Source organism: Theileria equi, chromosome 1 (assembly GCF_000342415.1).
Source record: "Theileria equi strain WA chromosome 1, complete sequence".
Lineage (NCBI taxonomy): Eukaryota > Apicomplexa > Aconoidasida > Piroplasmida > Theileriidae > Theileria > Theileria equi.
The window spans coordinates 2,614,190-2,637,314 of record NC_021366.1 but is presented as its reverse complement, the minus strand read 5'-3'; the positions used below and the strand labels follow the sequence as shown (position 1 = coordinate 2,637,314).

The following is a 23,125-nucleotide window of genomic DNA, read 5'->3' as shown; positions in this document are numbered from 1 at the left end:
CCTAGCAGATTACAATCTATTTGGTGAATGATTGGGGAATAGGAAGTCAACTAAAGAGTGTTTATCCAAAATTCCATGAGGCCTAGCATTCCAGGATGCCAACAAGAGAGGAGTCTAGAGGGGAGAGTCTCTACTACCTACCAAGGGTAGGGGAATTATAGTGCCTTAGTGATTAGAAACGACATGATATTAGGCAATTTCCATGCAACAACAGCGATTAGACCACACATTCCAGAGGTAACTGATGCAGTAATTATACCATCTTTTGATGTTATGAAGGTAAGTGCCTTCTGAATAAAACCTCCAGCGTTGTGTTCTTTAGGAGGTCCTCCTATACTTTCTGGGTTATCTTCTTTAGGTTCTAGATTGTCCCCTCCACCAAGGCCTTCATCAGCACCTCCACCAGGTTTAGCAGCAGGAACAGATCCAGAACCACTATCACTAGTATTACCAGCTCCAGCTTGTTGAGGTGAGACTGAAGCAGAGCCTAGTCCTCCAGCACTACTTCCAGAACCACTAGAACTACCAGAGCCTGCACCACTTGGAGAGGTTAGAGGAGAATGTTCGCATACAATACCGAATTCTTTGCAAACTTTTTTAAGTTCCTCCTCAATGTGTTGTTTTATATTAGGAAAACTTGGTGTATGAGTTTTCAGGGAACTAAGTTCCTGATCTGTCCAGTTATTACCTCCTTCGGAAGTCCTCTTAAACCATTTTCCATTCCCTGATCCTTTATTCACATATAACAATATTGGCCTATGCTTACCATCCTTGTTACAGAAGTAGGCATAAATCCCGGTAATCTGTCCATAAAAATTTGTAAATGTATGGGTATGGTCTACACTCTTGAATCTGTGAATATTAAAACTGGCACCATTTGGAAGGTGTAAATACGAAGTATATCCAGCCGGTACATTGTTACGATGTTGTTCAACTTGAATCTTCCTATGTCTACTCATGCCACAGCAATATCTACCTCGTTTGTTGGATAGATCTGCTACGACAATGTTGTTTCGCAGACAATTCTCCTGATCGAGCACCTTGGTAAGATCATTTTTGGATAAGTTTGAAGGCACCCATTCACCTTTATTTCCAAGAGTATAAAGTTTTGATGTTCCCTGATGTTCTTGCAGTTCTAGTAACAAAGGCTTATCACCCCTACTCCCTGATGTGTAATAGGCGTTTACATAATCATATTCTGTGGATATAACTGACTCCTTAAATGAGATCATAGAGTTGCCATGGTATGTTCCTAAAAGTCTCATCTTGTTTCCAGAGGGAGAGTGCTTAAAACCTTTAAAGCCATTAGGAACCGTACCACCAGTTATCTCTGAAACTGTGACGATAACGAATGTAGTTCCATTATGAGAACAGCTGCTAGAGCTCTCCGTAGGACTCTTGAAGCAGTTAAAAGAAGGATGACCACAGTACTTCTTATCTTTATCGGCGTTGAGGTTGACTATCACAACGTCGTTAAACTTTGTGTTAAGTTCAGACAACACTCTCTGATATTCTGATAAAGTAGCTGGATGTGCAATACTTGCCTTTTCCCACTCGTTAGTAGTGCCATTCTTTCGCTTATAATGAGTTACATGGCCTGCACCAAGACCGATCATTAATGGGAAGATATTAGCATAGTCATTTAACCAGTATATTACACACACCTCCCTATAAGTGCTAAGACTGCCCATTCCATCCAATCCAGTTTGTGCAACACCATTGTGCTCAACCCTCTTAAGCTGGTAATAGATGGACCACCCCTCCCAATTTTCTGGAATTGTATGGTAATAAAACTTATAGTTTTCCAGCTTCTCTTTCTCTTCATTTCTGTCTGCATCAGCCTTAACACTTGGTTCCACTTCTTTCCTGAGAGTGATTGTACACCCGCAGGAACCCTTATATTTATACGTTCCCCAACTCTTATAGACTCCATTTTTGCCTTTAATAGTATCCTTGCTGATATCTACATGTACGTTCCATGTGACCATTTATCCGTCCCTCCATCTTATCACAGCTATGCTACACTAGTTCCTCCACTGACTTCCCTCTATACTGTTCAGTCATTCATCCTTCCATTGTAGTAATCCATTAATGTCTCAACTGGTCTGAGCAGAATGGGCAATATGGATGAATGATACTCAACAGTTGCACATTATGCCAGTTTTTGTACAGACCACGAATACTCCCGCTCTCATAATCTCTTTGCTCACAACTCCGTATTTACACCTCATCCACTGACCGTCAAAGGATGGTATATCATCAATAGGTTCTCTAATGGTCGTAATGGCTCACCCTTCAGTTCTTCTCCATTCGCTATACTCATTTCATAGTGATCTACTCCCTCATCCATTCATCCAGAGAGTCCCTAGTGGAGTAGACATGCTCCTATACTAAAGTACACTCACAAGGCTCCTATTCACTTCGCTCATAGAGTCTCCATCACTACTCCATTCACCTTGTTCATTCCATAGTGATCTACTACCTAGTCTTTGACGTCGGTAGGTCACCTGCTTTGGTCTATGGACCTCACTGTTAGGAATCCTACTGATAAGAAGAGCTCTTCATCCTCCCTATGGTCGGATAGTCGCTCAGGCTCATTCTTCGGGACATCTCGCTTCGCTCAAGACATAGACAAACCTCTTCGAGTTCTAGATTGGTCTTTTGACGCCAGTGGTCTATATTGTGGTAAATTACCGAATTCACGTCGTAATTTTCGCAATCATCAGTGTGTATGACTGTTTCGATGGATAGACGACTCTGCAGAACAAACGGCCTTGTGTCACGCCATGAATAGCCAACCGGATGCTTCACCTGGGTAACCAGCCCACGCCCGTCCACAAAGGACCCCTTGTAAACCCTGAAAACGTAACCTTCTCCTACAAAGTACGCCGCTAATACGATGAAAACCGCCAAAATCGTCCCTGTGACATTTTGCGATAGGAATCCGGTCATTTTGGAACCTCTGCCATTGTAAAATTCTTCCAATGAGAAATGAGCCAAAAATAGCAGGAAAAGGACGACAGTGGCGCAAGTTAGACGAGAGTTTGTTGTGATGCCCGCACACTGGGCCTCACCAGTGAATTTTCTCTTCATTTTCCTCAAACCCTTCCAGGTACCCTTAAGTCCTTTAATTTCAGGCTGCCCATAGTCACACCTTGGCGCAATTTGGCCCTCTGCAGCTCCCTCAGCCTTGCGCTCCTTCTGACCAAATACTTGACTCGTTTACTCGGCGCTGGATTAATGAATTTCTATTTATAAAATGAAATGAGAGGACAACATTAATGGACAGCAAAAAGTTGTAGGAAAAACGGAAAGTTATTCGGGGTTGACATAAAACGGTCATTTTGTTCCTATGACTTCAAGGTCCCAGCGACATTTTCTTCCCCTAAATAAACGCATGTTACACATTCATCGGTAGAAAACTGGAAGGAGGTACTCAGAAGAGATGATTTGGAGGAGAAGGACGATGATTGACCATCTTGCACGTCGTTTTCTGGGAGGCAGATTCGCGAGATTTGGTCCTAAAACTGCCAGATTTGCAACAATTATGGCTACGTATGGCTCACACCCCAGTGAGAATGGACATACTGACGCCAATAAGAACGACATGCACAGCGAAAAGATTCTAAAAAACTTCTCTGGACGCCTAGGCAAACTTTCTGCCAATGACCTGTGCGCCCTTACAAAGTCAATGCTCTATAATAGATGCAAATTATCGCATAAAGATTTCGATGGAATAGTCGACAACCTCCGAGCCATACACGAAGATTCGGGAGGGATGCATGAAGATATGGATCTACAGGGAAAGGCAAACGATGATTCTCAGAATTTGATGAAACAAAATAAGAAAAGTGTAGCTTTGGATGCCCTTGGTTACTTGCTCCTGCTGGGTGTTGACATTACTGAATCATCATTCTCCAAATGTTTACCCATTCTGGATGGAAATAGAACGACCACAGACCCAAATCATCAACTAAAGCTTTTAGACATTGCCTATACAATTGCATGTTTTTACCCAGAATTACAAAAGCTCTACACGCCTCAATTGAGCAACTATTTCGAATATCTAAAACTGGTTGCCCCGGAGATACGTTTACAGTGCCTTCACCACCCGGAATCGCAAGAGGTACTAGATATAAAGAATGTTTTGGAGCATCTAAAGATAAACTTTTCATCCGCCATTACAGGTTTGTTTGTTTACGAGTTTAATGATCAACAGGTCATTTGTACTCTCCAGTGGTATTGGAGGAGAGTGGTTTGATGATTCGATTTGCTACAGATAGGTATGTTTATGGGTATATAATGTAGATATGGATGGAAAAATATTTGGGGTGGCAATGGATGGTAGAATGTGGATAGTCTTTCTGACGGTGAGCTAGTTGTGAGGGAGGATGACTGCATGGATGAGGAGTAGATAGGAGACTACTCATGGATCTCAGAGTTTGACAGAGCATACTCTCTGAACATGGAGGATTGGTGAGAATCTGGGAACTAACATTATCCTACTAGACCCCTAACCCAGAATGTCATCCTCCTCACCTGGTATCACCATTGACATACAAAAGAATAGTGGACAAGGAGCTGGATCTACTACATATAAAATATCTCCTAGTAAAGAATCTGTCAGTCTTAGGAAGGAAGAGTATCCTCCTAGCTCTGGTTTCTGGAAGTTCACACATATCAAGGATGGTGCTGGAGGAGGGCCCTTTGAAGTTACCGAAGTGCAGTATAATGGCCGACATACTGATATAAAACCGGAGGGACCTATTAATAGTTTATCTGTTTGGTACTGGGACCAAGATTTCGGACTTTCCACTCCTCTTTTGGTGGAGATCAAAAAATCAGACAATAAATATGATTATCACTTTAATAAAGGTGGTAGTGGAAGTAATATAAGCTGGCAACCACTTTCTGGAAATTCAAAATCAAATCAACTCACCGGTAATGATCTTGAGGCCAAGCTCGATCACCTCAACTGTAATCTCAACCAGGCAGTCACCATTACTCTAACTTTTGAGCATTCTAGCCATCTTTCTGAGACTCATGCTAAGAATAGTGGTAGGACTAAGTACTGTTGCGATTACCATAATCCTAGGGGTGTTAATGACCTAGGAAATATCACTGTTAATAAAGGGGAGATAAGAGTAAATAGTGCCAAAAAGGCTGATTACTTCAAACATACCATCAATTCTGGTGATTATAAACTTGCAAAGATTAAGTACGATATTACCAGGGGTGGTGGCATTAGGAAGCGCATAAAGTCCTCTGAGCTAGCCTTTCCCGTCACAGGTTCTGTTAGCGTCTATGTATTTTACTGTAAACAGAATCCAGCTCTTATTTATGTTAAAGGAACTGGGCAAAGCAAATGGTACAAGAAACCTAATGATAGTAGCACTACTGGTATTAGTGGAGATGAACGGTGGGAGGAGATCTTGCCTGAACTCAAAAATACCACACCAGAGGATATAAGTAGAGATAAAGACTGTGACAAATATAATAAACTCGTGGAGGAACTATATTGTGCACACAATGCAAAATGTCCTAAACTTGCTCAACCCTCACCTCAACAACAAGGTCCTTCTGGACCTACAGGACCTGCTGGTAAAAATGCTGTTACCGATAGTATTAATGGTGCTGATGACCAAACTACTGGCGGAGAAACTGCTTCTGGAAGACATACTTCTAAAGCTCCTCAACAACTTCCTCCTAGATCATCTGACCTAGGTACTACATCCGAAGCTACTGGGGCTAAAGGTGATCAACTTCCTAATGTTAAAGACGCCCAAAATCTAGGTCAATCTGGTACTGATGCTATTACTACTACTCTTACCACTGCTTCTACTCTTGCTCCTGGAGCCTCGCCAACTCCAGGGTATTAGGAAGAGAGACATAGAAAATCCTAATTCTGGAGATGCTGGACATATAGAATCTTCTGATGCTAGTAATTCCAGTGAAGATGAAGCAGCTGGTGGAGCTGAACCTGAAGGAGAAACTGGTGCTGGTCTCGGAGCTGGAGGAGGCCCTGGTGTAAGAACTCAGACTAGGACTAGTGGTACAGGACCTAGTTGGCCATTTGGTTTGTCATGGGAATCACTTATTTCTACTATTGCCCAAGGCCTACTTACTGTGCCACCTAAAACAGTTAATGCTATAGCACAAACCTTATCTTCTGGATCTCCTGCTAAACCTACTTCTCAACAAGCTGAAGCTATTCCTCCTGGAGAACAAGAGACTACTGTTTCTATACCTCAAGAAGGACCTCAAGCTGCTGAAGAAACTCCTAAAGCTGCTAAAGTTTTTGCTGGTCTTCCTGTTGCTGGAGGTATACTATCATGGTCGGCATTTGGAACATCTTCTGGTACCCTTGCTGGAAGTGCTGCAACATTTTTTGGAGGATGGAAACTTTATAATCGCTATAAAGGAGACCCTTGGGTTAGACAGATTTAATGGGCGTCTATGGACTCTATGGAGATACTATAGATAGTGGCTTGAGTACTGAGTGGTTGGTCTTAATTTGTTGGTTTGTTGTTTGGAATCTCAGAACATCTCAGGGATTATGACTCATAAACTTTTACTCCAAAAGGAATGGAAATATTCCGAGAAAAATTCATGGATAAACTTAATGCAAGACCTCTATAAACTGACATTTTCTTTGTTACCATCATCATGCACCTCTCTCCTTTTAATAACAGTCGTGATTACAACATTCTACTCCACTTTTCCCTTTCCATCTCACTCTTCTATTTCCTCTACAATTTACATTCATTATACACTTGTATAGGCACTGCTATAACAACTCCAGCGACTATACACCGCACATTAAGTTGTAGGTTTACCCCTTTTAATTATGGGATTCAGGGAGGAATTTATCGCAAAGGATCTCGGCTGGGACGTACGCTTTATACGGATAGACGAATGGAAGACACTCAAGACAGGTATGAATGTTTAGCCTTTGCAGGAGCTCTGTGGCGACCTATGGGAGCCTAAGAAAGAGTAGGATTATCACTGCGTAGGTCCATATACCGAAGCAGGATTCTCAGTACGCAAGTACGGAAAGTGAATGAGTGAATTTATATGATCAAAGGGAACGCAAATAATGGAATAGACAAGAAGTTTCTAGGATGATATTAGACTAGTACTCGATCCGGTGACTTTATGGATACTATAGAGAATTCCAAATGGTGCAATCCAGAATGGATAACTCAGTACTGGACATCTTCTACGGCAAGTCCTCCATCTACTGAACATTGTGAATACACAGGCTCCCAGAGGTCGCCATAGAGCTCCTCTATTCGCTACGCTCATATAGTCGCCTGTTCGCTATTCCACAGCTCACATTATACTCACTCCGTTCGTATACTCCACATTCAACTTACAGACCGTGAAAAGCGAATTTACTTATCGAGGTTCATTACTCGTTTCCATTTGGAGACCCAGTTCCTGAAGAGGCCTTCCTGGGTGAGGCTGTAGGAGCAGCGACATCACACACTACAAATCGAGTGGTCGCTTTATTCTTCTACTCCAAATTTCTCTTCATTCTTTATTTATCCCTACATTTTATCATCATTCTCTTTTGGACTTTGCGAATCTTTTCTAAATGTGCAGATTCGTTTGCAATCACAAATGTGTGCGTCTTTTTATCCTTTTAGTCTTTTATTCTCTTAAAAATGTGAGTTTATCTTGTGGTATTTATTCATTCCTGTTTTGTGCGCCCCGCAGATGGGCTGAAAGGATTCGTTTCCCCTCTGGACACGTTCACACATTCCATTCAGGTAGCATCGTACTGGAACAAGGAGTTTGTCAAGGACTCCAAGACCATGCCGTCCATTGAAATTAAACTTTCACCGCCAGAAAATGTAAGTTTTGCTCTCTCTTCTCTATTCATTCCTCTCTTCCATCCCTTCTTCCTCCTATTTTCCATTCTTCTTCTTCTTCTTCTTCTTCTTTTCCCTCTCATTTTCTTCTTCATCCACTTATTCATTCTCTTAACATTTAAACTTCATGAAAATGTGCAGCCTTTGCCGCAAGTTGAGGACGAGATTCACTTGTTGGAGTCGAATAGAATCGAGCTTGAGGAGGTGAGTCTTGTCTTTGATCGCAAAAGTCTCAGGGAATGATGACCAAGATGGAGGAAGAGTACAATACGGCGCTCCTAGAGTCCAAAAAGAGGATAAAGGAGGTCATTGAGGAGAGTCTCCGCGTGTTTAACGACAAGGAGCTCATGGCAGTGCTGCTCTCCAACGCTACACATTTTGAAAAGGAGGTAAAGAAGCACTCGAACAATGGAGAGAATGGACAAGTCTCATTTATTCAGTTGGATCATGAGGTTATTCCGAGCTCTGTCAGAGTCATGGTAAGTAATGAATGTAATGGAGCGTAGTGGAGTGAATGTGGGCGACCAAAGGGAGCCCTTCTTATCAGTAGGATTATAAGTACGACTGTGTTGATAGCTACTCATCTTGTTCTGTGGATAGTCTCTCTGACGGTGAGCTAGTTGTGAGGGAGGATGAATGTATGAAGAGGAGTAGGTGAGGGTATTACTCATGGATCTCAGAGTTTTAAAGGAGCAGACTCTCTCTGAACATGGAGGATGAGTGGTGGAAATACTAGTAGAGCGGTACATTAGACTAGGAGTACCAATGAACATACATCTTAATACTCCATTCGAAAGACTAGTGGATCTTGCAAGACTGAAACATGTCCATTCTTATGATGGAGGATGACTAATGGATGTGGAGGTGAAGTTAATGCCTTACATTTAGACTTTACCCAAAGACCAGAGGAGAATGATAATTGGGGATGCATATCTAGTGATGGACCAGGTATAAGGGCCACAAAGGAAGAAAATATGCCTAAAAGAGGTTTTACTAAATACACCTATAAACATAATGGTGGAAAATCATTCACTCTAATTAATAATCTAGGTAATGGACATCATTTAGGAGTAAGCGGAGGAAATATCCTAGAGGTAACGGTTTACTATTGGAACGGGAATAATACTACACCAATACTACTTGGAATTAAGAAGAGTGGGATGGACTTTAAGTACTATTCTTATTACGGAACTAGTGGAACAAACCAAGGTAATTGGAGAAGTTTTAGTTATGATTCTGATAAACCACTTCTGCAATTGCTAGACGAGAAAACTTGCAGCTTCCATGGTGCCGTACCATTAGAAATCAAGAATCCTACTGATACATCAGGGTTTTATTCCTATAAGGATACACCTTACTGCATAAAAAATAAAGGTATACAACTTGTTTCTGCTTCCAAAACTATTTCTGGAACTGAATATACTGTTAATGAATACACTGTTAAAGGTAGTACAAAAATTTCTAGAATTACATATAATGGAGCAGATACTACTGGCATCAATCTCCCACATGACTGTACAGTATCCAAAGTTAGAGTACTCTCATACCCAGGTTCTGGTGGTGGCGGTGAAATACCTCTCATGCTCCAGTTTATTAAGAATGATAGTGGAACAGAAAAGTCTATGTGGTTTGAGAGTACAGACAAAGATGGTACTAGCTGGAACAAAACTGATGATGCTGGGTTATATGCTGGGACACAACCTACAGATACTCTTTCTAACAAGCTTGACGAAGTGTTGTGTCTAAGAAATAACAATGTTACATTGGATCTATCTTATGCTATGTCTACGGGGGATAAACCATATTGCTGTAGAAGTCACAGTGCTAGTACGGAAGAAAGGGTAACGGTTACTAGAAAAAAAATTCAAGTTGGTAATCCTCCAATTCCTTACTATCAGCACTCTTTGACTGCTGGAGGGTCGCATATCGCAGGTATAAAGTACACTAATTCCGGTAAAAGGCAGAAAGTAAAAATAAGTGGATTGCCATTTCCAATCTCTAATGTACAGAGTGTTTACGTCTTTTACTGTCAAGAAGAAAAGCCTGTGCTAATCTATGTTGATAGTACAAGCACTCCAGCAAAAAAGTGGTATAAAAAACAAAGTAATAGTGATGATTGGGTAATGGTAAATAATGGGCTCCCTAATAACGGCCCAGATAACATTAAGGACTGTCCAACCTGGAAAAGGCTCTGTGATGTACTTTCTGATTTACAATGTACAAACTTGGGAACGTGCACTGACAATTCCGGTGAATCTTCATCTGAAGAACAAGAAAAGGAGCTTAAAAAGGATATACAGGAGAAAAAAGTTGAGCAAGAGGAGCCTAAACCTCAAGTTGAAGGAGCAGTCTCTGATGATTCTGCTAGTCATTCTAGTGGTAGAAGAGACACTCTTACTCCTGCTGAAGGTAGTGAGGAAGATGGTAAAAGAAAATCTGATCTTGATGCTCCTGGTAAAGATGGTGAAGCTGGAGCCAAAGCTCAAGTAGGCTCTGGTGGAGAAAAGTCTCAGACTGGTAATCCGAGAAGTGGAAGACCTAGTGGATTATTTGATTCATTTATATCCGCAGTTGAAAGAGTTGGAGGAATAGTACTTAATGAGGCAGCTCAAACAGTTGTAAAAAATTTACTTGCACATCAATTTCTCACTGTTCATGATCCTATTTTTAAACCTGGATCTGATGGTAATCCTACTCCCGGTAAAGGTAAGGATGGTCCTCAAGCTGACATTAAAGTTACTAAAGACGCTCCTGTTGGTGATAGAGGAGAACCTGGTCAAGGTGTTGATACTGGCGCTAGTGGTAGAGCTAAAGTAGTCACTGATGGTAAACAAACTTCTCAAAATCAACCTGGCTCATCTACGGAACAAGTTAATGCTAGTTCTCAAGGTAATGACACTCAACATAGTGGAGCTGCTAAACCTACTGAAGAACTTACTTCTACTACTACTTCTACTATTACTAAAGCTGTCGGTTCTACACTTGGTACTGGAGGCGCCGTAGGAGGAACAGCTTCTCCTACTAATCCTAATCAACTTGCTGAAACTTATACTTCTACCCCTCCTGAACCTACCACTCCTGTTTCTCAAGAACCTCAAGGTGAAGCTTCTGAAGCTTTTGTTGGAGAAACCGTTGCTACTGTTGGTCTAGGATCATGGGCTATCTTTGGAGCATCTTCTGGTACTATTGCCGGAGCTGGTGGTCTTACTGGATTTGGCTTATGGAAACTTTATAATCGCTATAAAGGAGACCCTTGGGTTAGACAGATTTAGGAGTTTATGGACTCTCCAGTAGGGAGACTAGATACTAACTTGGGTACTGAGTAGTTGCTATAAGTAGTGCAATGGATGAATACTTATGAGTCTGAGTATACCAGAGAGAATTTCTAGGAGCATTTTAGAAAGTCTTTTTATGGATTAGTGAGAATGTACCATATTGAGTATGCATGGACTCTTATGAACCTTTATTCACTAGGGAATACGCCATCCATCAATACCCGTGAGGATTACCTCTATACCATCCTTTTGGCTAACGTATTTTATGGCTAAATGATATACTTTTAAGGACTTCATCACCTTATTAAGCTACTCTACTAATCACTACGACTTCCCCAAAAATTACACTCACTACGTATCCATCCTCTCCACTCTGCACATTCTTCTGGTTAATACGACCAGCATTGCATCTTTCACTCCGTTATACATTAAACAATACCATCATTTAGATGAGTGATGTGGACGAACCGGATCCGATAATAAAGGAAAAGATGGACCAGATAGAACAGGCCAGAAATGATCAGGAGATCCAAATGTTTTATCAAGAGTCCAAGGAAATGGAAGAACTCACCGAAATTACACTTACAGGTTTGCTCTAGTCATCCATTCATTCATAATCTATAGAACTGGAGAAGGCCCTTAAGATACAGCTCAACCCATATCTCGCTCTGATGGAGGTTTGGTGTTTACTCTACGTTCACATTCTATAGGAAATGGGTGGCCATGTCAGAAATCATCATACAGAAAGTAGCAAAAATGTCCACGTTAATGCTGGGAACCAAAAAAGGAATCAGGGAGCTCCATCCTTTATCGAAACCCAGGCGGAGCCCCTGTCAAATCTTCAGCAGTTAAACGTTAAAATTGGGCAATCCGACACACCATATCCCACAGTTGACGATTATGTAATGAATATGGAAAAGAAACGAGACGCTGCAGAACGAGCTGTAAGTTTAATGGATGCGTAGCAGATGAGCAAGGCGAATGTGTGAGCTGGCAGGAGTGGAGTATAGAAGGAATAGTTAGGGCTCATTCCAAGCGACATCATGGAGATTGTGAGTTATATTACCACAGGGAGAGGGGTTTTGAGCTCCGGAAGTATCCATTAGGACAACTGATGAGTTTGAAAAATTGGTCCATGGAATATGAAAGGACAGGAATAGGGAACTTGTTTCTAGCACACCTTTGGATGCGTAAACTCCACTATAGTATGCTAGTAATATGCCTTTAGAATGCCTATACAATATCAGAATGAGTAAGTGATCGAATTGCGGAATAAAAGGTAAAGGATAAAACAACTTTATTCATGCATGCAGGTTTTGACAATGACTAGATTATGGAGTAGAGGATACTACGGAACATTATGAGCAATCTAGTTACTTTAATGAATATTTGTGAGCATTATATCCCTGTAAATGCCAAATAGTGACAGATGCTACGCTAAAAATGACAAAATTACTTCCTGAGTCCCCATACATTATTTGACGTCTATCCCTTTCCCAAAACATTTTGATCTTGAGATAATCACGATATTAATGAGTAATAAGATGGATGAATGCGTTGATATTGGTATAGGTAGTTATCTCGGAAGTGTTGGAGGACAAGCCCAGCCAGATAGTAGAGGACACTATTATAAGAGTGGCAACGGGAAAGTATACCTAACGGAGTCATACTATCCTGATTCAGAAGGAACGTATAGAAAGTTCACTCATACTCCAGAATCAGGAAGTATAAAAAGTATTACACACAATGCGAAACCTCTTTCTGGACTTACTGACCTAGGAACTCAAAAGAATGTCTCAGTATATTACTGGTCAGGGGATGAGACTTTTGATAAACCTTTGATAATCCAACTTGGTAGTGGAAGTGATTATTACATTATATCTGACAATGGTAATGATTGGAGTGCATCTAAAGAGATAAATGAAGGTACTCTCAGGCAAAAACTAGATGAACAGAACTGCGGTAGGAACCAGGCTCATCTTATAAATATCTTGGAAAAAAACGGCACTAGTAATGGTTACTACAGTTGTCCAGGTTGTAGTGAAACGAGAATCCATGTATCACCTAACACTAGACCGAATTACGTATACTCTATACACTCTATTAGTTATTCTTCTTTTTCTTCAGCTTCAATATCTGGCTTTAAGGATAACAGTGCTAATCATGTTGGACTTCCATCTATAAAGGGTATCAGCAGTGTCTATGTCTACTTTAATTCAAAAACTCCTGAAGGAATCCCACTCTTGATTTATCTTCCACATTCATCTAGCTGGTACAGGAGAAATACAAAGGATGGAAACAGTTGGAGTGAAATTGATAAAAAACATAAAGAGAAGCCCACAAATCCCAATGGTGATGAAAATAAAATAAAGCTTCTTCTTGGACTTCAGAATTATTATCCCTCCATCATTCCGGATTTATCTATACAAAATGCAACATACACTGATGAAGGCACTGATATACTCATAACTGTTAGAATCAGTTCAATCAGTAATGGCTACTGGAAATATGAACATTCTCTTAGAGGTGGACTATTTAATTTTGATAAGGTTGAGCATAATGATCTTCCTCTGACCGATATAACGTCTGGTGAAAAATTGGAGAGTGTTTCTGCTTTTTATCTAGGGACTGATCTTTCACTTGAGAATCTTCTCATAGTTGGCTTGGAGAAAAGAGGTGCTAGTCCTGATAACTACACATATTATTATAGAAAGACAGAGACATCTAATTGGACTCTTCTTGATAGGGGAGAAAAGACCGGTAAATTAGAGAATGCCGATCTTATCACTCAACTCAGCCAATTAAAGACACAGAAAGATAACACTGCAGATCCCCAAAAGCAAGTCATCGTAAATGCAGTTGGAGGAGCAGTAGGAGGACTTGTAGCGGCTGGAGCTTTAGTTGCTCTAGCCAAGGTATTTTGGCCCGCAATTATGGCATTTTTTGCAGCGCTATAGAATGTTTTCGGCAGTCATTCCTGGTCATTGGAGAACTCGTAGATTGGGAATCTTCGCAAGTTCTGCACATTCTCTCCATTCTGTCCTTTCTTTTGATTATGGACGCCACCATCTACGGGTATAATGTAATGTAGAGATGAGAAAATGGAGATGGAGCTCATTCATTGGTGGATGAAGGAGAAAAATTGGTACTTGGGAAATGATTACTCTACAAAAGATGAGCATAGACACTTTGCTAAGCTTGTAGTCTTAATCGCTCCTTTCAGTCACAATAATCTGGAGAATACAGGCTCACTATGTTCGCCATTACTACCTACTCTTCCCTAGTCTCCGACGTCGGTAGGTCATTACTACCTCCGGCCAAAGCCTTTGGTCGCTCTAGTCCCTCATTCTTCGGGACTCCGTCTAACGACGGTGTTCGCTATTCCATAGCTCACATTATACTCGTTTCACTCGCATGCTTCACATCATTTTTAGGGGCGTAACAGGGTGCTCAACATGTACATGAACCTGACCAAGGTAAGCTGCTTGCTCTTCACTCACCTCGTTTAGGCGCATCATGAAATGATCAAGGAGGAGCTCCATGTAGCTCTTAGCAAGATAATGTCGCAGTACGGTGGAGTCATTGACGAAGCCTACAAAAAGTCGCTCTTGGACAGGGCGGATGCTCACCCCGTCAGGGCGTAATGTTCCCATATTCTAACAACACACATCCATAGAGGTCCTTGTAAAGTATCATGTTTCTTTACATTCTTCTTCATTTCATTCCTTTACAATTTACATCTCATGGATTCCACACTGGCAAGACAACTGGGCAGTTTGTATCGATTATACCGACAAAAATGACAGAGATAAAGAGTTTTACCAACAAATTTAGGGATAAAGACAAGATTATCCTGATTTTAGGGCCAACAGCCAGTGGAAAGACCAAATTTAGCATCGACTTGTGCAAAAGACTCGCCAATCGCAACATTATCGCAGAAATCATCAATTCAGACGCAATGCAGGTTTGTCTTTTCCTCTTCTTCTTCTTCTTCTTCTTCTTCTCCTTCCTTCCTTCCATTCTCTTCTTTTTTCTTCGTTCCTCCAAATCTTCTAGGTACCCCTGTCTTCTTCCAACCACTCACTCATTTAGGTATACAAGGGCTTTGACGTTGGCACCGCAAAACCGACTCCTGAGGAGGCCTCGGCCGTCCCGCATCACTTGATTGGTTTCCTTGACCCGAGGAAGGAGTACAATGTCTCCTCATTCATCACACACTGCACCAAAGTGGTTTGTGGATTTCCACCCCTTTATCCCTCATGCACAGATTGAGGACTTGAATGAAGAAGAAAAGCTCCCAGTGGTTGTAGGAGGAACTAATTTGTACGTGGAAGGATTGCTGTGGCCGTCCATTATGGATTTTAAAGAACCAAATGATGGTAAGTAATGAATGTGTAGAATGCGAAGCGTGCGGAGTGACTATGCAGAGTAGTTAGTGTGAGCGACTGAAAGGAGCTATATGGCGACCTCTGGGAGCCCAAAGAAGAGTAGGATTCTCACCGTGGAAGTACGACTATATTGATAGTTGCTCATCTTGTTCTGTGGCTCCATACTGCCATACGGTGAGCTAGTTGTGAGGGAGGATGAATGAATGAGGAGGAGTAGATAGGAGACTACTCATGGATCTCAGAGTTTTGAAAGACCATATTCTATCTGAACATGGAGGATGAGCAAGGTGTTAACGTTAAATGTAAAGTGTAAAGGTGGATCATGTAGTTGTAATCAGGATGGTACTATTACTGTCAGGAAGGATTCTAATCCACCATCTGTAGCAGGCTTTATTGCCTATGTCCATTCCGGCAAAGAGCAATTTACTCTCAAGGGAACTTTAGATGGTGGTGACAAACTAGGTGAGAAAGGAGATGATATCTCTGGTGTTACTAAAGTTTCTGTTTATTACTGGGATGGAGATGATGAAGAAAACCCCAAACCTCTTATCCTAGAAGTGGACATTGGTGGAAATGAAAAGAAGTACTACATTAAGTACGAAAAAAGTGAACAGGAAGTGCATAATGGAGATGCAAAAATTTGGGTACACCATGGAATTTCTGAGACATCATTACAGATCAGATTGGATGATAGAAATTGTGCCAGGAACAAAGTTATTCCATTTGATATTGGTGATACTCAAAAGGTTTTTAGCTTTGATTCCAATGCTTCCAAAGGTAAAGGCATACAATTTGTTAACTCTACCACACTATCCGGGAGTGAATACATGGTTACATCTTACACGTTTTCAGGTGATTCGGAGTTTAAACTGTCTAGAGTTGACTATGACAAGAGAAAGATTACTGAAATAGATCCTCCTATTAGCGCACTAGATGGAGTAAGACTGTATTCTAATACATCAATTTCGGATGTACCAATTGTACTTGAGTTAGCTGAGGTTGGAGGTGGAAACTCTAAATTTTATGCAAGCAAAGATAAGGATAGTTGGCAGCAAGTTGATGGAGAATCAAAGGGGTTTTATACTGGTGATAAAGGGTTTTCTGAAAAACAACCTACCGAAGCCCTCACAAATAAGCTAGACGAGGTAATCTGTACACATCACAGAGCAGTTACTATGGATATATCCTATGATCTATCTACAACAAAAAAAGATAATTGGTATTGTTGTAATGGTAGTCATGGTAAGAGAGTTTCTGTGAAGGAAATATCAGTTAATCACACACATCAATCACCACCCATTACCATTTATAAACACTCCATCACAGATGGTAGACTGAAACTTGCAGGCATTAAGTTCTACCTTGACAACAATCAGAATAAAAGAAGACGTGTAACATCTGGTACATTAAAACTGCCTGCTGATGGACCTATTGATGTTTATGTTTTCTATTGCAACCAGAATGATCCAGTATTAATATATGTTGACTCAAAAGGAGGTACAGCTACTACAGGATGGTATAGAAAACAGAAAAAGAAGAGTGGTTATGATTCCAAATGGAAAAGGACAAATCAGCTAAATAGTATAAAGCCTAATAACTTTGAGAGTCTTAGCTGTAAACAGTGGCAGAAACTTAAGAAATATCTAAAAGAGCGCGGTTGTAATTTGCAAGACTGTCCTCAAGATACTACAGAACAGCGATCAGTAGCACGTTCTGATTCTGAAGGAGGACAAGACCAAAATGGAGCTGAGGATGATGAACCATCCAGTGGAGATGAAAATAGTGATGCTGGTCAAGATGGTGCTAAAGATGATGGTGAAACTGAGGAACGCAAGAAGGAAGAGGAACATGAAAAAGAGAAGACAGAAGAGGGTCAAAAACTAGGTGCTTCTCCTCCTGGCCCTGGTGGTAGTCCACCTGGTGGTGAAGATGGTCGACAGTCTAACCAACTTGCTACTAGCACTCAAAACAATGCTCTTTCTTCTGATGCTGGTAGAGGTAGTGATGGTGTAGGTGATCAACCTGTGGATGGTATTGTTGACCTTTCATCTACTGTTCAAGGATCTCTTTCTACTCATGGTCCACCTCCTAGACCTGATGCTGCTAATGCCCCTCCTGAAGCTTCTGAAGCTACTGCTCTTCCTAAAGAATCCCAACCTGATCCTTTTACTAGTCTTATTCCTGCCGGTACTGCACTAGCTGGATACTTTTTTGCTGGTTCTGCAGGATCCGCCGCAACATTCTTTGGAGGATGGAAGCTTTATAATCGCTATAAGGGAGACCCCTGGGTACTGAGAATGCCTATTGTTACTACTGCTAGGGTCCTGAACTGCTGGTATAGGTACTAAAGGAAAATTACGGTGGACTATTTGAGAAGCTTGAGGACAACTTCTCCAAACTAACCTCTGGAAGAATCTCCAATGTGATGACAAAACAATGACTACCCGTCCTTCTATACCATAAAATACCCTCTGTTACCACTAAAATCGCCATTATACCTCTCATTCTTGACCTCCACTGACCGGCATTCCAGACAACGGCGCTGGTGGAGAGGGGCAAACAGCGACCGCAAACTCGCCAGTCTACTACTTTCCATCTATGGAAGGACAAACCAAACTACTACAAGACCATCAAACCCATTCATTCACGCCAGGAATACTACTCGTGGACAGGAATAGACCCCTGGAGAGCCAGCCGGATGCCCCGCGCCTTCCAGGCGTTTTTATATCGAACAACATGCAACATTAAAGTGGCAACAAGGTCCTCATTATGGAAAATGTGCCCGGAAAGACCTACTACTTCTTCCTCCTTGGCTGTTCCGTGGGGTGTGTGTGGGTGTTTATTCTTCCTTCTACCTCTCGAGGTTTAGGCTGTAAACTCGCACGCATACGCAAATCATTTGCACACATTGAGTAAATCTGTACATTATCTTTACACAGAGGTCGTTTCTGGACAAGATGGAGATTTCTGCTATTATCTACACACTCCTCCTGATTGGAGTATGTGACTGCGGCTCTCGCGGCGTCGAGACTTCTCAACCCAAAGAGCAAGTTGCCGCCAAGGACTCTAGGCTTGGCTGTACTCTCGACCTCTCCAGCCCCGATATCTCCAAGATTAACATTCGTGAACGTTTCATCGGCGGAGCGGAGCACAAGAGCCATACAGCAAGCGCAAACCACAGGATCGCACTAATTATCGACTCTGGAACCAAGATCTGGGAGGCTTCCGGAGAAGAAGAGTGCGAGTATGCAACCACCTCCATGAATGGCGATGTCATTCTCCTGACTTTGGGACTTGCTGGTTGCTCCGAAAAGGCCAAGTTCTTTGAGAAGATTGATGGCTCGTGGATTCAGATTGAAGAACAGGCATTCCTGGACAAGTCCAAGAAGATTAGAGAGTCTAGACCCTCCGTATCAGTCCAGGCTTCTCCCAAGGCTAAGAAGGAACGGGTTCAAGAGGGTGGACCAGAACCCGTAGAACAGGCGGAAAGTGGTGAACAAGCTAATGCAGACGAAGCTCCCGAATCCCAAGTAGACTTTGGAACAAAGGAGCCATTCACATTGGACATTTCTGACCCTGATAGGTCAAAGGTGATTGTAAAGAATAGCACTGATAGGGGAGTTGACAAGAGGTCATTTACTCCAAAGGTCGGTCAGTACATCTCCGCCATTGCTGAAGGAGGCTTTTCCATCTGGAGTGCATTTGGAGACGAAGAATGCAATTATGTGACTCTCTCCTTCAAGGATGATGCTGCCCTTCTCGCCATTGATGTTCAAAGCGGTGGACAGTTTATATCAAAGGGCTTTGAGAAGATCGGTAACGCATGGAAGAGTATTACACAGGAAGAGTTTCAGAGCAAGATTAATGCCCTGCTAGACTATGAACCCGCCAGCGAATCGCCAATTCCAGAAATTTACTACTAGAACTGGTCTCTACCCCTACCCTTTGGATGGTCTCTTGTTGCAAATCTCCAACTATAGACGCTACGGTTGCTCATTCCTTCCGGCGGTCATAATTCCGCCGAACCTCGTTATTTGGAACATGGCAATTCATTCTCCTATACTCCGTCTAGTCACCCACTGCTTCATTCATATAGTTGCTCACGCCAAACTACATTTACTACAGGAATGGCTTGTGGAGAGGAACAGGTTGACGCAGAAAAGCTCTATGAAGACGTTGATTCTGAAGCCTTGCACGAAAAGCTGGCGGAGATCGATCCTGCAAGAGCCCACGACCTTCATCCAAACGATCGCAAAAGAGTAGTACGCAGCCTGGACATTTACCAAAAGTATGGCATTACACACACTGAGCTGATAAAGAGGCGGAAAGTTGAAAGGGAAAATAGAGGAATAAAATACAATGTGCTAGCCTTTATCCTCCAGTCTGATCCTGAGATTCACAGGACCAGGATCAATGCCAGAGTGGATGAAATGCTCAAGAATGGTATTCTCGATGAGCTAAAAGAGCTGGCTACCCTCGCAAAGGAAAACCCAGAGCTCAATTCAAGAAAGGGAATCTTCCAAAGCATAGGTATGATGATTTTCCACCCATATTCACCATTCAGCCTACAAGGAGCTCATGCCTATACTAACGGGTCAAAACGGAAACATTGTCACATCCCCGTCTTTAGACCAGCTGGACCAATGCAAGACTACTCTGGAGAATAAAACATGGAGGTATGCGCAGAGACAAAAGACTTGGATCAAGAACAGAATCGCCAAGAATGAAGATCTAAAGGTCGAAATTGTAGACGTGACCGATTTGGATACTTGGGAGCAGATGATGGACAAGAGTGCAGACCTTGTGATTGACCATTTGGAGGCTCCATGAACGCTTTATTTTTCAGCATTTCTAATTTTGCGCAAGCAATTGCCCTGTATAAATAGATTTGTGAATTTATCTTCTCGCTATGCATTTATTCTGGCAATAAAACTATGCATGCGTATAGACTAGAATTTGAAATTGTGAAACCATCACACTGAATAACAAATGGTTATGCGATAATGTGGAATGCATGGCACTTGTGAGTCGCCATAGTCTCTATACCACTGGTATATATAGTCACTACGTTATTGGAAGGAACGCTTCCCTGTAGTTGTCAATGAACTCCTTTGTCTTTTGCTTTGGCCCGTGGATCCGAGCGATTATCCTCTGCGCTGCCCTTAAAATCGAAGGCATGCGAGTCTTTGTATACAATTTCTCCAAAACCTCAGAGAGTACAATTTGACGATTACCAAGGCGTGCTCCATTCAGCGAGAGAAGGGACCTTGTCGCAATTTCCGGTGTCGAAAATGTAACGTAGCCATAGCCCTTGTGACGTCCTAAATGTTTTTATGAATGTGATGAATGTATGGAGTGAATAATGGCAGAATTGTGAAGATTTTTAGTAGGAAGAAAATGTTGTCCAGAAAAGTTTCCAGGTATCCATCAATGGTGAGGTGAAACAAACCAACAAATTAAGACCAACTAATCAGTATCCAAGCTAGTATCTAGAGTATCTCATGGAGACTCATATTTGTCTAACCCAAGGGTCTCCTTTATAGCGATTATAGAGTTTCCAACCTCCAAAAAATGTTGCACCAGCTCCGGCAAGAGTACCCGATAAGGCATATCCAGCCATACTAGCAGGAAGAAGGAGTAGAGTAGATCTTTCAGCTTTACCTTCACCTTCAGGAGCAGCAGTAGTAGATCCATCAGCAGTATGAGCTTCAAGAAGTCCAGTAACAGCTTGAGCAGGTTGAGAATTAGGAGATTCATATCCTTCAGAAGCAGAATCAGCACCTTCATCAGGTCCAGGAGGTCCTCTACCATCAGGATCAGAAGCACCTTCATTCTCTCCAGCTCCACTAGGAGTAACAATAAGATGTTTTAGTCTTTCACCATCTATAGCATCTTCAGCCATTTGAGCTACAGGAGTACCTTGTAGAAGAATCTTTGTTTCAGACTCTGAATCAGGAACCTGGTCAGTTTGCTTTTCTTGAGATTGAGGTTCTAGAGGAGCACAGGCTTCAAATGTTTTAATAAAGTAATCTATGGCTTCAGTATCTAGATCAGCAGATGAAGTCTGTTTATCGGTAGGGTTAGTATAACCTTCACCAAGAGATAGAACAGCAGCAACTCTACCTTGAGCATCACAAGTAGTAACTAGAGTACCAGGAACAGAAGGGGTACCATGACAACGAGTAGCAGAGACTTCTCCAGCAACTCCAGAAGGAGGATCATCACCTTGAGGATTACGAGTAGTATCTTGGTTAAGTGAGACATCTTCAGGATTAATAAGAGTAGGATCTCCTTCATCACTCTTTTTACCAGTACCAAGTTCACTAGTTTGGACATTAGCACCTTGATTGTTACCGGCAGCACCAGCTTGTGGTTGAGATGAGGATGGTCCAGATTCAAAGACTACTGTCGCTCCAGAAACAGCAGTACATTCTTGCAAGTTCCTACATCTGGACCCTTTTAGTAGACCCACAAGATCATTATATTTCTTGCAGTCAGTATGATTAGTTAACTCACTTGGTTTTATGTTGAGATTTGGAACTGATGTCCACTCTTCATTGCCATTACCAACGGCAGACTTCTGGTACCATCCTGTAACTGATCCTCCACCTTCAATGTATATTAACACTGGGTTTCCTCCACAATATGAAGCGTAAATAGCTTTGACATTATCTATAGGAAACTGCAACTTTGAGGAGTTTATACGTCTCCTATTACTATGAGTATTAGCATCGGTATCACCAAGATAGTACCTTATCTTCGCAACTTTATTCTTAGGATTTTTAATGGTATGTTTACAATATTGAATGGAATTTTGTGTATGTTGTTTACAGAAAACTTTCCTAAGAGTAACAAAAATCTTCCGCTGATCGTCATTATCACCATGGTAAACGCAACGACAACAATACGATGGCTGTCCACTAAAAGATACACTCTTGCTAAGATCAAAGATAACTGCACCAAAATTCGAACAGACTAGGTCATCTAATGTCCTTTCAATGTCACCATTGATGAGATTAGGTTTAGAACGTTGACCAAGCCCGACCCAATTATTACCATCAGCATTCTTTCTATTGCCATAATAGGTAGTTTTATTCTTAGTATCAGTGGTAGTAGTAACTCCTACTATGAGAACTGTCCTAGGTGCACCAGGTTCATGTTTCCAGTAATAAGCAGAAACTGAGGTGACATTTGGAACGTATTTAAGTCCAATGACATCAATTTTCCTGCCATTATCTTGTATTTCTAGTAGTTTGAATGGTTGACTTTCTCCATTAGGATTTAAAGTATGGGTATACTTGAGGAAGTGAGACCCACGTGGTTCTTCAGATCTTTTGACAGTAATGTCAATAGTCTTACCACCAGTAGTACTTGCTTTATAAGTAGTATCTTGATTTTGATTGTATTTGAACTCAATGGTTACTTCTTCACTTGTCATTATTACTAGAATGTATAGACCATGATGCTCAGAGAAAGTCCTTAGACATGGATATTATAGTCACCTCTCATCCAATGATAGTCTGTTTCATCCGGGATAGGCCCGTATTTCAACACTTACCTCCATTAGAGTGGCCATCCTTTAAAACTC

General features: G+C 41.6%; 9 protein-coding genes across 9 annotated transcripts, besides 2 other annotated features; 6 read left to right on the top strand and 3 right to left on the bottom strand.

Moving 5' to 3' along the window:
* Positions 1–155: 155 nt before the first annotated feature.
* On the bottom strand, positions 156–1,988 carry BEWA_029770 (hypothetical protein; the record flags this gene model as incomplete). Its single annotated transcript, XM_004829735.1, has 1 exon — positions 156–1,988. The coding sequence occupies one exon, from the start codon at positions 1,986–1,988 to the stop codon at positions 156–158; it is 1,833 nt and encodes a 610-aa protein (XP_004829792.1).
* Positions 1,989–2,541: 553 nt separating this feature from the next.
* Positions 2,542–3,093, bottom strand: BEWA_029760 (uncharacterized protein; the record flags this gene model as incomplete). Its single annotated transcript, XM_004829734.1, has 1 exon — positions 2,542–3,093. One exon carries the CDS (start codon positions 3,091–3,093, stop codon positions 2,542–2,544), a length of 552 nt encoding a protein of 183 aa, XP_004829791.1.
* A 352-nt stretch (positions 3,094–3,445) lies between these two features.
* BEWA_029750 (hypothetical protein) lies at positions 3,446–4,261 on the top strand (the record flags this gene model as incomplete). Its single annotated transcript, XM_004829733.1, has 1 exon — positions 3,446–4,261. One exon carries the CDS (start codon positions 3,446–3,448, stop codon positions 4,259–4,261), a length of 816 nt encoding a protein of 271 aa, XP_004829790.1.
* Positions 4,262–4,523: 262 nt separating this feature from the next.
* On the top strand, positions 4,524–6,447 carry BEWA_029740 (hypothetical protein; the record flags this gene model as incomplete). Its single annotated transcript, XM_004829732.1, has 2 exons — positions 4,524–5,802; positions 5,912–6,447. 2 exons carry the CDS (start codon positions 4,524–4,526, stop codon positions 6,445–6,447), a joined length of 1,815 nt encoding a protein of 604 aa, XP_004829789.1.
* A 1,150-nt stretch (positions 6,448–7,597) lies between these two features.
* BEWA_029730 (hypothetical protein) lies at positions 7,598–14,793 on the top strand (the record flags this gene model as incomplete). Its single annotated transcript, XM_004829731.1, has 9 exons — positions 7,598–7,669; positions 7,773–7,856; positions 8,016–8,078; positions 8,111–8,353; positions 11,599–11,737; positions 11,774–11,826; positions 11,860–12,093; positions 14,584–14,625; positions 14,659–14,793. The coding sequence occupies 9 exons, from the start codon at positions 7,598–7,600 to the stop codon at positions 14,791–14,793; spliced, it is 1,065 nt and encodes a 354-aa protein (XP_004829788.1).
* Positions 7,901–7,967: a microsatellite.
* Positions 14,794–14,948: 155 nt separating the features above from the next.
* Positions 14,949–17,885, top strand: BEWA_029720 (hypothetical protein; the record flags this gene model as incomplete). The annotated part of the gene is made up of 4 exons (XM_004829730.1): positions 14,949–15,113; positions 15,242–15,379; positions 15,417–15,528; positions 15,922–17,885. 4 exons carry the CDS (start codon positions 14,949–14,951, stop codon positions 17,883–17,885), a joined length of 2,379 nt encoding a protein of 792 aa, XP_004829787.1.
* Positions 15,123–15,158: a microsatellite.
* A 519-nt stretch (positions 17,886–18,404) lies between the features above and the next one.
* On the top strand, positions 18,405–19,460 carry BEWA_029710 (hypothetical protein; the record flags this gene model as incomplete). The annotated part of the gene is made up of 1 exon (XM_004829729.1): positions 18,405–19,460. The coding sequence occupies exon 1, from the start codon at positions 18,495–18,497 to the stop codon at positions 19,458–19,460; it is 966 nt and encodes a 321-aa protein (XP_004829786.1). The 5' UTR covers positions 18,405–18,494.
* A 204-nt stretch (positions 19,461–19,664) lies between these two features.
* On the top strand, positions 19,665–20,367 carry BEWA_029700 (hypothetical protein; the record flags this gene model as incomplete). Its single annotated transcript, XM_004829728.1, has 2 exons — positions 19,665–20,067; positions 20,102–20,367. The coding sequence occupies 2 exons, from the start codon at positions 19,665–19,667 to the stop codon at positions 20,365–20,367; spliced, it is 669 nt and encodes a 222-aa protein (XP_004829785.1).
* Positions 20,368–20,601: 234 nt separating this feature from the next.
* On the bottom strand, positions 20,602–22,975 carry BEWA_029690 (hypothetical protein; the record flags this gene model as incomplete). Its single annotated transcript, XM_004829727.1, has 2 exons — positions 20,602–20,858; positions 21,136–22,975. 2 exons carry the CDS (start codon positions 22,973–22,975, stop codon positions 20,602–20,604), a joined length of 2,097 nt encoding a protein of 698 aa, XP_004829784.1.
* Positions 22,976–23,125: the final 150 nt, after the last annotated feature.